This window comes from Gekko japonicus, unplaced genomic scaffold, assembly GCF_001447785.1.
Source record: "Gekko japonicus isolate JY-2015 unplaced genomic scaffold, Gekko_japonicus_V1.1 scaffold3606, whole genome shotgun sequence".
Taxonomy (NCBI): domain Eukaryota; kingdom Metazoa; phylum Chordata; class Lepidosauria; order Squamata; family Gekkonidae; genus Gekko; species Gekko japonicus.
The window spans coordinates 27,727-38,710 of NW_015162068.1; the positions used below are offsets into that span (position 1 = coordinate 27,727).

Genomic DNA, 10,984 nt, shown 5'->3' on the forward strand with positions numbered 1-10,984 from the left:
AAACCATATTATTATTATTATTATTATTATTGCATTTTGATCGCTGTTGCCTGGGGATCTGTTATCATAGTGCGAGATGTCCAACCACCACCTGGAGGTTGGCAACCCTATTCACTGGTCAAAAGCATCACCTGGCCTCACCCACTTTCTAAAAGCACTTAGCGGGCACCACAGTGGGGACCCCTGACCCAGAAGAAAGGCCTGCTAACTCAATGAGAGTAAAAACGTCTAAGATCAGGCATTTATAGCATACAGAAGGAAAGCTAAGCAGAAGGAGACTAGCCAGCAGAGCCCACGCCTTCGCAAGGACTTTTGTGAAATTCTGACACCCAAGCCCCGCCTCTTGAGATGACGCAGAGCTGCAGTCCGTGGGGCAACTCTATTCTGTATGCAGTCTCCCAGTGTCCCGGCATACCCGAACAGGAAGAGTTGAAACAGTGGCACGCACATGCGCATTATGCAAACATGGCGGAATTGGAGATTGGGCAGCACTGCGAGGTAGAACACTGCCAGCAGCTGGGTAAGAGGGTCCGGAGGCATGGACTGTAGACCCTCTGCGAAAGAAAGAGCAGGGCAACCGGCAAAAACGTGTTACGCAGAAGTGGAAGGGCGAGACGCTTGAGAAAAGGGGTGGTGCCTCTCGGCAGTTCCCAAGTGCTTATGGTGCTTCGGTACCCATTGACCTTCCGGTTCTCTTTTGAATGCGGGGTTGTCAGCGCTGAAGGCGTAAGACGCGGTGCCGTAGAGATTGGGGAATAGAGCGGCGTTCTGTCTGATTTGAGGCACTTGCCCTGCGTGTAGGTTGGCGTTCAAATAGAAACCTTCTTAACTGCTCTTAAATGACTGATTCCTAAACAGGAGGAGGCTATACGCATTTAAGGGCGTGGCTTCTCGGGAAGCGGGCGTGAATTTTGCCTGCTAGCCATTGCCTGGTTTCTCTAGTCTCTAGTTTGTCCAGGTTTCCGTTGTAACTGTAGGCAATCATCCTGTGACTAACATGGAAAGGCGAGAGAAGCGTCAGAACTCACGGCTGCTTGGTCACGTTTGTAGGAGGAAATAGTGTTTGCTCAGTAATAAGATTAAAATGAGATGGTTCGCTTTACAGTCATTCTTTAAGGCAGAGTAGAGTACGCTATAGTAGACGAGCGAGTGAAAGACACACTGTATGTGCATACATACAGGCGCTCTATTTTATAATTACTTTTATGACTTAGACCGTGAAGTTCTTGGTGAACAGAAGTCAGACTAGGATTGGGGCGACTCAGATTTAATTTGTCATTCACCTGTTTTTGGGATAACCTTCCTTACAGGCTTGTTGTGAGGAACTGGGAAGAACCACATGCACCTAAGACAAGGGCAGCATAAGCACAGGGTTGATCGATAGTGCTGCACTGGCAAGGCGGGATATAAATTGAAAGTAATAAATAAATAAATAGAAACTGTTTCTGATGCCGGGCACAACCTAGGCAGATGGACACAGAAGCTCTCTTCCACTTTCTATGTACCACTGCTGAGAGGTCCAAGGGTTACTTAGGCATCAGTTTCTGCTACTCAGATACTTGCATGTGAAGCAGTGGGCTGTAGTCTAAGAAAGCTAGGCTGCAATAGACTAATACAGCTAGTCCTCTGGCATCAAATACTTGATGTAATCATGTAACTGCTGCCAAATTGCACTGCTCACAGTTGTACTACTTAACTCTCATACCAAAAGGAGCTAATTTTGGCAAGCTTATAACAAAGCTAAATCTGTATGCTGCAGTTATAACGTGTTTCCCTTTGGGCTAAACAATACACAAGACCCTATGCTTAAGGTCAGAACTCCGAACTGTCAGGAGACTCAAAGGAAATCTAATCTGGAGTAATGGTCTACATTTCTGTTAGCTATTCATAGTTAATTCATTGTTCCATGTTCTCTTAAATGTCAAATCTCTTACCTTTCCCTGTGTTATGTATTCATGAATGTTGGCAGGGAGAGACCAGCTCGAACAATAATCAGTGCTGGATGCTGATGTTAAATCCATTTGATGGATTGCTATTACTATTGCAGGAGTAGGGTTCTTTGGTTTTAACTATGGTTATTTTTTATAAAGGTTGACTTTGCAAAATGGAGCTTTTTGTGTTGCCATTTTCACAATCTTAAGTCTTACTCATTAAGGGCACAGTTTCTGCTTATACAATGGAACATGTGCTGATGGAAAGTACCTCCACACTCACTTTCCCCCAGTAATCTGTTGTGTGCTTTGAAACTCTGCTCATAGGTAGACTTCCTGGAACATCATGGACAGAACCTGGGAGTGTCCTTTAGGAAGGAAAGTGGCAGAAATCTTGCAAGGGTAATAAGGCACAGTATTCAGTATCAGAGATAACCGTATTGGAACATCTTTGCTAGCATTACATTCAGGGTGTGTTCCATAAACTTACTTATTGAGATATTTATACCCCAGTTTTTCCACAAATGAAGGCAGCTTACAGATTCAGATCTAAAACTTAAAGAATGCATTAACACCCCACATAACCCCCTCTTGGCTCCTATAATAATTTCACTCAGCCCATCTTTGCATATGCTGTGCAAACTCGTTTTCTTGTAAGATTCACTGAATCAGTGGGACTAACCGTGCAGTAAAGGTGCACATTGTATTGTTCAAAAATCATGAAAGTGGGTAAGAATCAGCACCTTCTTTGAGAGGAGAGAGGGGATTTCTGTGAGAACCAGATGATGGCTGAAAGCTGAGGTTTTTGTTGCAATTGAAGAAATGTGTTTACAAAGATAAAAGAAGCATTTGGCAAATTACACCAGTAAGAGTTGGCAGCATGGGTTGATTGTCTTGCTTCATTGTAGATTTAGTAAATAAGGCTTCACTGAAAGATCTAGGTTTTGTAAGTGCTGTGATTTGGCCTCTTGAAATGTACACTGATACAGCTAAAAATTGTCATCGTTTTCATTTCAGATTTTCTACCTTTTGTGTGTGATGGCTGCTCCCGAGTTTTCTGGTATGAAGAAATTAAATAATATTATTTATGAACTGTGGTCAGTTTTCTTGGAGCTTAATAGTAATATAACTCAAAACTTTGTCACAGCCCTGAGGAATTTAAAACCAGTGAGTTCAGAGATGAGAGGTGGCTGAGGGAGTGTTGGAGGCAAGACAGAAGCAACCAACAGAGAAATGCAAGCTTTGGGACAGGAAAATATTTGTTGCAAATAAGCATTTTTCGTGGAGTGGGGTATACCAATCAGCACAACTTCATTTTGAAAGTACCAAGTCTCTCCCAGTAGTTTTGGTGTGATGTAGTGGTTAGACCATCAGTTCCCAACATGACACCATGGTGTCCATCAGTGTTTTGTGGTACCGACTTACTTCTCCCCCAAAGCAAAGAGCAAGCCATGGCTTTCCTCTACTTGATTGGAATAAAAAGTCCTTCAGAAGACCTAGGAGGTGCCGTGAGTCTACAAGGAGCACCCATTTGGAAACAGCTGCCCAACATTTTGTGGCTGCCTTCTCCACAGCAACCATTTTGTGTTTCAGCCTACCTGCCATAACAGTCATTTTGTGGCTGATCCCGCTAGCCTCCCTTAAAATTCCAAATGTGACCAAAGGCTCAACAGGTTTGGTGATCCAGATCAGAGTGTTGCACTCAGATCAGGAAGACATTCTTCAGATCCTCATTCTTCAGTGAAGCTGAATGTGGCTCTGGATAAGCCCGATATTGTAGTGTTTTTCTGAGGATGACATTTGTAAAGGATAGTCGGTGCTCTGAGGTTTTTGGAGGAAGAGCAGGATATTCTAGATAGGTATGTTCTCATGTTCTTTCATGTTACATGATACTTTAATTGTAATGTAACTCTTAAGTCTTCAGCACAGAAGCCGGTCAGCTCATGGTTGCTCTGAGGTGAGTGTGTCATTCTTAACTTAATTGTAGCATATAACATCTTTGGTTTGTGGGAAATTTAGTTCCTTTTACTCCATCTGGGGTAACTTTGTACATAATACTTTACAAACTTTGCTTGAAAGCACACCCACTTATCTCATGTATAAACCACCGCCGCCACCCCACTGTAAACTGGCCCATGTATTGGGATCCTGTGGAGAACACTCAGCATTAATATGGCCGTTTAGGGAAGCAGCCTGAAGTCAATTCTGTCATCATAGTGGCCCAAATAATCTTCCCATTGATGGTGGAACTGTGCAGCCAGCTGCCTTCTTCACTGAGCTTTCTTCACACAATCTTGTAAAGGGGAATTGTGTGCATTTTAAAAGGAGCAGCTTTGCATGCATGAGCCATGTCTTGAAATATGGTGCTTCACTGTTACTTTGTAGTGGGAAAATGGATTTAAATGTCCCACTCTGCTTTCTGTTGTTTTATGTAGGTTTATTTAATTTACTTTAAACTGTTTGTCTTAAGGTTTTTACAAGTATCCTTTGCTTTACCTATATATTACTATTCTGCCTGAGACTATCAAAATGTATTCTGGCTTCAGTATTCATAAGTAATGCTTCTTTTCTGTTTTAGTTTTGCTAACATTACTGTTAGAGGATATATTACTTTACATATCTCACATGAGTAAAGTCACACATGGGAAGTAATTCTTGGGAACAAGTCACATATGGAAGTATTCTTGGGGGTATTTTTTATTCAGAAAGGTCTATAAATTGGGTGGATGTATCATTGAAGAAAATGCCAGGATTGAACCACTATTTCAGAAACTGTAGATTTTAGTCAAACTGTGGTGCATATTTGTAAAGTCATTTCTGAACAACATACTCTTATACGACATTTTTAAAAAATTGATTTAGGTAAATCTGAAAAGTGAGGAAGTGAAACCAGATCATCACAAATCTTTCTTGTGCTCGTACAGAGGTTGTGATGGGAAAGAACTTGTACCAGTACTATGCTCATTTTGTGAAAAGCAGTTTTGCTTAAGGTGAGCAAAAGAATTAATTGTTACTCTGTTCTTGCATTAGCCTGTTGGTTGGCTACTAGTGAATGTTTCTTCAACTATTATTGTTCACAGGCACCGTCATCAGTCAGACCATGAATGTGAGAAACTGGAAACCCCTAAGCCTCGCATGGCTGTCACCCAACAACTTGTTAAAAATATTGTAGGCAAGTATAGTAAAAAGTACTGTTTTCTACAGAATACTAATCCAAAGGAGCATCAACATTATTTATTTGTACAATCCCCAGCTTTGGATTTATTAGTTTGCCTAACAGCCCTGCCTTCCACAGATGGAGGCATGAGACGTATCTTAAGCTGCTTGTTTTGACAGTGACTTGAAGAGAAGGCTGCATTTCTAACTTCCATTTCCCCATAACCACTCTCAGATAGTGCCATATCACATCAGATGCATGTTTCTCTGCTAGCTGGGTTACAATTTTGTATTTTTATTTACTTCATTTGTATGCCAGTTTCTTTCCCTGAGGGGACCCAAAGTGGCTTACATCATTTTCCCCTTCTCACAACAACCATGTGAAGTAGATTAGAGTGTGCAACTGGCCTAAGCAGAGTGGGGGTTCAAATGTGGATCTCCCAGATCTAGTTCAACACTCTAACCGCTATACCACATAGGCTCCATACACTTGATGTACTTTTGAGTCTATTATGATTAATTTGGCCAAGGGGAAAAGAACAAATAATGTCACAAACTGTATTTTCCAAGTGACAAAATGTTACAGTTTCAATGGTAGGAAAACACAGTTCAGAGACTTCTGTATTCCACATAACAATTGACTAACAATTGACTAACAATTGTGCCTTTATAGGAATAAGAAGCCATTGTAATGAAAAGTCCTTTAGAAAAAAGGTGACTTTTCTCATGCGTCTGGGCTGTCGCAAACATCTGTCATTTTAGATTTGGTGCTGTGCAGTCTGTCTTGAGTATACAGAACAATGACAGGCACACAGCGATCAGAGGTCAAATAAAAAGTTCCGTTCTATGTATGCAAGCTAATGGAAGCTTTGTGTTTTCCCAGTATGCCATTTACTAAGCACTTTTAAGAAGTTACACTGCCGTATCATTCTCTTGTGTAGCAAAATAAGGGGGAAATGTAATTCTTGTTAAAACGGGTTATCTTAGATTCCAAGAAAGAAACCACAGGGATGAAAAGATGCAAAGGAGCCAAGAATGCTGAAACAGCAGCAAAAGTGGCCCTAATGAAACTAAAAATGCATGCGTGTGGGGATAAGTCCTTGCCACTGGTAAGTAAGTCATGATTGCTTCATTCCAACGACATCTGTGATTTTCCCCCTTCCATTTTTAATTCAACAAAGGGGTGTGCATGATTAGCTTGTGTGGAATTGCTTTAATCACTGTGGTAGCTCATTTCCTGCAACCTAATACAGTCTTAATTCCACCTCATTACTATTGCTGATCAGTAGGAATATTGTTTTCCATTAGCATTTTAAAGAGACACCTTTATATATAGATTTTTCTTAATTATCTTTTGTAATGTTGGTTTTTCTGTCCTCTGTTGCAAAGTGGGTTTAGCAGATGAGGAGGATTCAAACCAAACACAGCCTTCTAGTAGGAACTCCATCTTAACTGATGAATAACTCCACTCAGAACAGGATTCCACATCTGTGGCAAAGCATGAGATTAGCCTAGATTCCCACAATTAGGATTGCAAGATCCTCCACAGAAGGTCCTACATGTTTGTTCTTAGTTTATCTCAATTTAGTTGCTGAATGAGTCTTCAGCTTTCTGAGCTGCACTGTGAGCATAATAATGTGCCTAGAGACTGAAATGCAGCATGCAAATTATTCCTTGTTACTTCAGATCATTGCAGTTGTCTTGGAACTTTAGGCTTGCTTATCATCCTTACCGCTTTACAAGTGAATGGAGGAATGAGCTGGCAGGAATGTTGACGGGTCACTGAATGTCTCTAATGTAGCATGTGAACTGTCTTCCTTCAGAACTTAGGGGGAAAAGATGAGTTCTCAAATATAAAATTGCCTGTTGTGACACTTTGCAGGACAATTGTTTCTGTCCATCCAAATCTGTGTTAAAATTGCAGTGCTCCTGTCTCTTCAGAAAGTGTTTTTTTAAACAGTAGCTTGAAACTGGAGCTGAAATGAAAGAAAATGGGATTGGGTCCGATCTGTTCCGATAGTGGAGGAACTTCACAGGCATTTTGATACAGGGGAAGGCTCCTTGTGCCAGAGGGATGCACCTTTGCTAGCTGCATCCAGCCTAGAGTTGCTGTCGGGAGGGCACAAGTGTCTAGATAAAGGAGGAGGAGAAAGAAAGGAGAAACTTTAAGGAAATCATTGACACCATATGCAAGGGAGAGTACTGAAACCACATCTCCATAGTTATAATATTTTCAAACATTTCTTTTGTAACGAAGCCTCTCTATTTCAAAGCTGAAGGTGTAAAGTTCTAACTGTACAGATAGAACAGCCAGCTGCCAGATACACTCTGATAGTGAGTCTTGTGTCATGCCTGTATAACTAGAAACTCATATTTTAATCTACATATCTGGGGTTTTCCATTGTAGAGTGAGAGAATCTACTTCCAAGTATTTTTACCAAAAGGAAACAAGGAGAAAAGCAAGCCCGTGTTCTTTTGTAGTAAATGGAGCATTGGCAAAGTAATTGATTCAGCAGCTTCCTTGGCAAACCTTAAAAACGACAACAACAAAAGCACCAGCAAGGTAACTGAACTGAAGGATCTTCCTTTATCCCATGTTCTTATTTAATTTATAGTGCAGTAATGCCAGGATTTCTTTTTAAATTTTCAGAAATTAAGACTCTGCCACCCAGCATCTGGAGAAGCTTTACCTTTGGACCACACCTTGGCATCTTGGATAAGCAACAAAGAATGCCCCCTCTATAATGGTGGAAATGTTATCTTGGAATATCTTGATAACGAAGCTCGGTTTTTAGAAGATACAAATTTATATGTAGAATAATTGCAGGAACCTCTTGATACGTAATAATCAGATTCAGTACAAAACAAGGTTCTTAGTCTGTTTAAAGCTGTGTGGCATAAGGGGAGGTGGTTTATTCACAGGAATCAGTTTTAGAAATAGACATATTAGAATATAGCTTACTCCATTCTACAGTAGGACAAGGGGCTGAATGACTTACACATGTTTGTCCCCTGATGCTTCTCGCGCTAAAGTGTGGTCTCCATTGAAAAGTATTGAGTCTGATTTGGTATCAGGATAGTTTCAGAGGGCAGCTGTGTTGGTCTGCAGTAGAAGAGTATAAGCTTTCAAGAGTCAAAGCTCCCTTCGCCAGATAACGTCATCCAAGTTGTCATGACATGCTCTGAAAATCCCACCTGTGATCTGTGCTGCCTCATTAGCACACGCAAATCACCGAAAATTCAGAAGCTAGTTTCTGATGAGCTATAGAAGCAGCAGCCAAAGGAGGGTAGAAACATTACTTGGATTCTTGTCAACTCTACAGAGAAGCTGGCACTTAGAGAAACTTCTAGAATGGGCGATGGTGGAATGTGCAGGCACATGTTGGTTTGTGAAAAGGTTACACTTCCTTGTCACCAAGATTTCTTTTGTCCCTGTTGCAGAAGACCTTGGCATTTTCTTAACGCAGATCTTGGTGATTGATTACATCTTCTTAGTTTCTGAGTAAATTTTCAAACAAGGAAATATGTGGTGATACAAAGACACTTATCTTCACCACCTCACATCTACTGCTCCTGTGTTGTTCTCCCAATCACTAGGCATAGCACCATGTGCACAGCCTCTGGAGCACTTTACTGCATCACAAGATGCAATTTGAGAGACAGCATGTGCAGTTCTTTCATTCTATCCTCTTACTTCAAAGCTAGCTGCTTCTCAGAGCTAATTGGAAGAATGGAAGTTGTAAACACTTTTTATGCACTGCAAGTGCATGCAAGATATGCCCAGCCCACGATTGGTAGATGAAACCCTGCTGAACTTTCCATCAATGCAATATGTGATGTCTGTTACAGTATACAGCAGGGAATTTTCTGTGGCCCTGGTTTTACGGAATTCCCTGCAGAAGGAAAGCTGATTAACATAAATTTGCTGACCATAGACACTAAGACAAGCTTTTGGGGACACGGGGGTTTTGAACCAATGTGTGGTTCATGGTTACAGTAGTGATATTTTATATCAGAGCAGCATTTGGAGTTACATTTATCAGCAGATTAATAGCGTGTTTGGAATCTGTTCTACACTCATGATGCAAGAACTAAAAGACCATTCTCCTGCATCAGACTAAAAAGTTTGTCTTGTCCAGCATCCTATTCCACATAACTGGCAGCCAAATGATTTGGGGAACTCCACAAAGCAGGAGCCCATTAAGCCTGTTGTTATCACCCAGCAGCAGGCATTCAGTGGCATAGTGCTTTTGACTGTGGAGGTTCAATTTTGCTATCATAGCTACTAGCAATTGATAGACAAATGTAGCCTTTATGTATTTGATGGTGTTAAAAACACAGTAAGCCAAAGCCATGACACAGTGAGGAAGCAGTACAACCATATTACCTTTTAATCAGGTGAGTGCTAAATTGAAAAGATGGCCAAAGCATGACCCAATTAAATGTACAGCAGAAGTATAACCAACTTTAACTGTTGCTGCAGCACTAAGACTGCTGCAGCTTTGCCCGTTTCATTACAGGAATGAGTTTGAGAAGTGCTGCAGCAGAATTTCTTAAAATTGTTACTCTAATTAGAAGGCAAATAACTCCTAGTAAAGGTAAAGGTTTCCCTTGGTCGAAAGCCAGTCAAATCTGACTCTAGGGATGCGGTGCTCATCTCCGTTTCCAAGCCGAAGACCCAGCGCTGTCCAAAGACGTTTCCGTGGTTATGTGGCCGGCATGACTAAACACCAAGGTGCATAGAACACTGTTACCTTCCCACTGAAGTGGTATCTGTTTATCTACTTGCAATGTCTTGCTTTTGAACTGCTAGGTTGGCAGGAGCTGGGACCAGAGACAGGAGCTCACTCTGTCATGCGGCAGTTGGGTCTCGAATTGCTGAACTACCGACCTTCTGATTGAGCAACCGCAGCCCCACAAATAACTCCTATTCCATATCAAAAGTGATAACTCAAAGTTGATTTCTACATACCAGAAAGTCATGGGGGGTACAAATTATACATTTAGGAAAGCTTTGTATTTTACAATATCTCTGTCAGTTCTTTCAGTTGCACACTTCTGGAACATGCAGAATTTTATTTCAGTACAAGGCACAGTATAACCACATGTTGCTAGAACTATTGAGTCCTTTGATATCAAAGGGCACCAGGTATCTTTGGTTTGAACCAAAGTAGTAAGTTGTAATTTTGGCTTGCATAGAAAAGATTGATGGGTCTCTGTGTTTACATTTTGTATTTTTGGCATTGAAACTTAGATCAACCTAATAAAAAGATACGGTACTGAAGCATTTTAAAATGGAAGCATGGCATTCAAGACAAACACATGACTCATCCCCATGAATACTGGAACAACTCAGTCCTGTGTAGGGAAGAATAATCAGTAAGCAAGCACTTAGGGCTTTATATGTTAATCTCATGTAAATTTCACAGTATGGACAAAATCATTGAGTCCTTCGGGAGTTAGCTTGAATGATCCTTGCTATGGGGTAAATGTCTAATCCAAGTCTAATTTTTGATGTTGCAGCAGAGGAATTGAACCTCTCTAATATTTTTAAAGTCTGTCTTTCACTTTCAGCTCAGATTAGTTCACAAGGATTTAAACCAGAGTTCCCTAATGTGGTGCCCAAGGGTGCCATGGTGCCCACCAAGTGTTTTCAGGGAACCAGGTGAGACTTTGGCCTTGCAGGGCTTCTGATTGGCCATTGGAGATGATTGGATGCAGATTTTTAAAATTTTGCTTTGGCAGCAGCTGCCACCTTAACACAAGTCAGCACTGTATGACTTCAGATAAGCTGCATGTATGCAAGAAATTTTTTTTTAAACAATGTGGTCATTTTAAACGGCATCCTGTTAAATGGAACTTCTGTCTGAAATGTTGGTTACTATTAGTGTTATGCA

The 10,984-nt window shown here is 41.0% G+C and overlaps 1 protein-coding gene across 1 annotated transcript; it reads left to right on the forward strand.

Annotated features, from left to right (window-relative positions):
• Positions 1-464: 464 nt before the first annotated feature.
• ZFAND1 (zinc finger, AN1-type domain 1) lies at positions 465-9,714 on the forward strand. Its single transcript, XM_015405628.1, has 8 exons — positions 465-520; positions 2,949-2,991; positions 3,849-3,888; positions 4,794-4,921; positions 5,012-5,103; positions 6,075-6,196; positions 7,495-7,650; positions 7,738-9,714. The coding sequence occupies exons 1-8, from the start codon at positions 466-468 to the stop codon at positions 7,906-7,908; spliced, it is 807 nt and encodes a 268-aa protein (XP_015261114.1). The 5' UTR covers position 465; the 3' UTR covers positions 7,909-9,714.
• The last annotated feature ends 1,270 nt before the right edge of the window (positions 9,715-10,984 follow it).

What these genes read in the sequence shown, in the direction of transcription:
- ZFAND1 (XM_015405628.1), top strand. Translation starts at nt 466, where the DNA reads ATGGCGGAATTGGAGATTGGGCAGCACTGCGAGGTAGAACACTGCCAG. An exon ending in GGCTGCTCCCGAGTTTTCTG is followed by an intron (nt 2,992 to 3,848) that starts GTATGAAGAAAT and finishes GTAACTCTTAAG; the next exon opens with TCTTCAGCACAGAAGCCGGT. An exon ending in CAGCTCATGGTTGCTCTGAG is followed by an intron (nt 3,889 to 4,793) that starts GTGAGTGTGTCA and finishes AAATTGATTTAG; the next exon opens with GTAAATCTGAAAAGTGAGGA.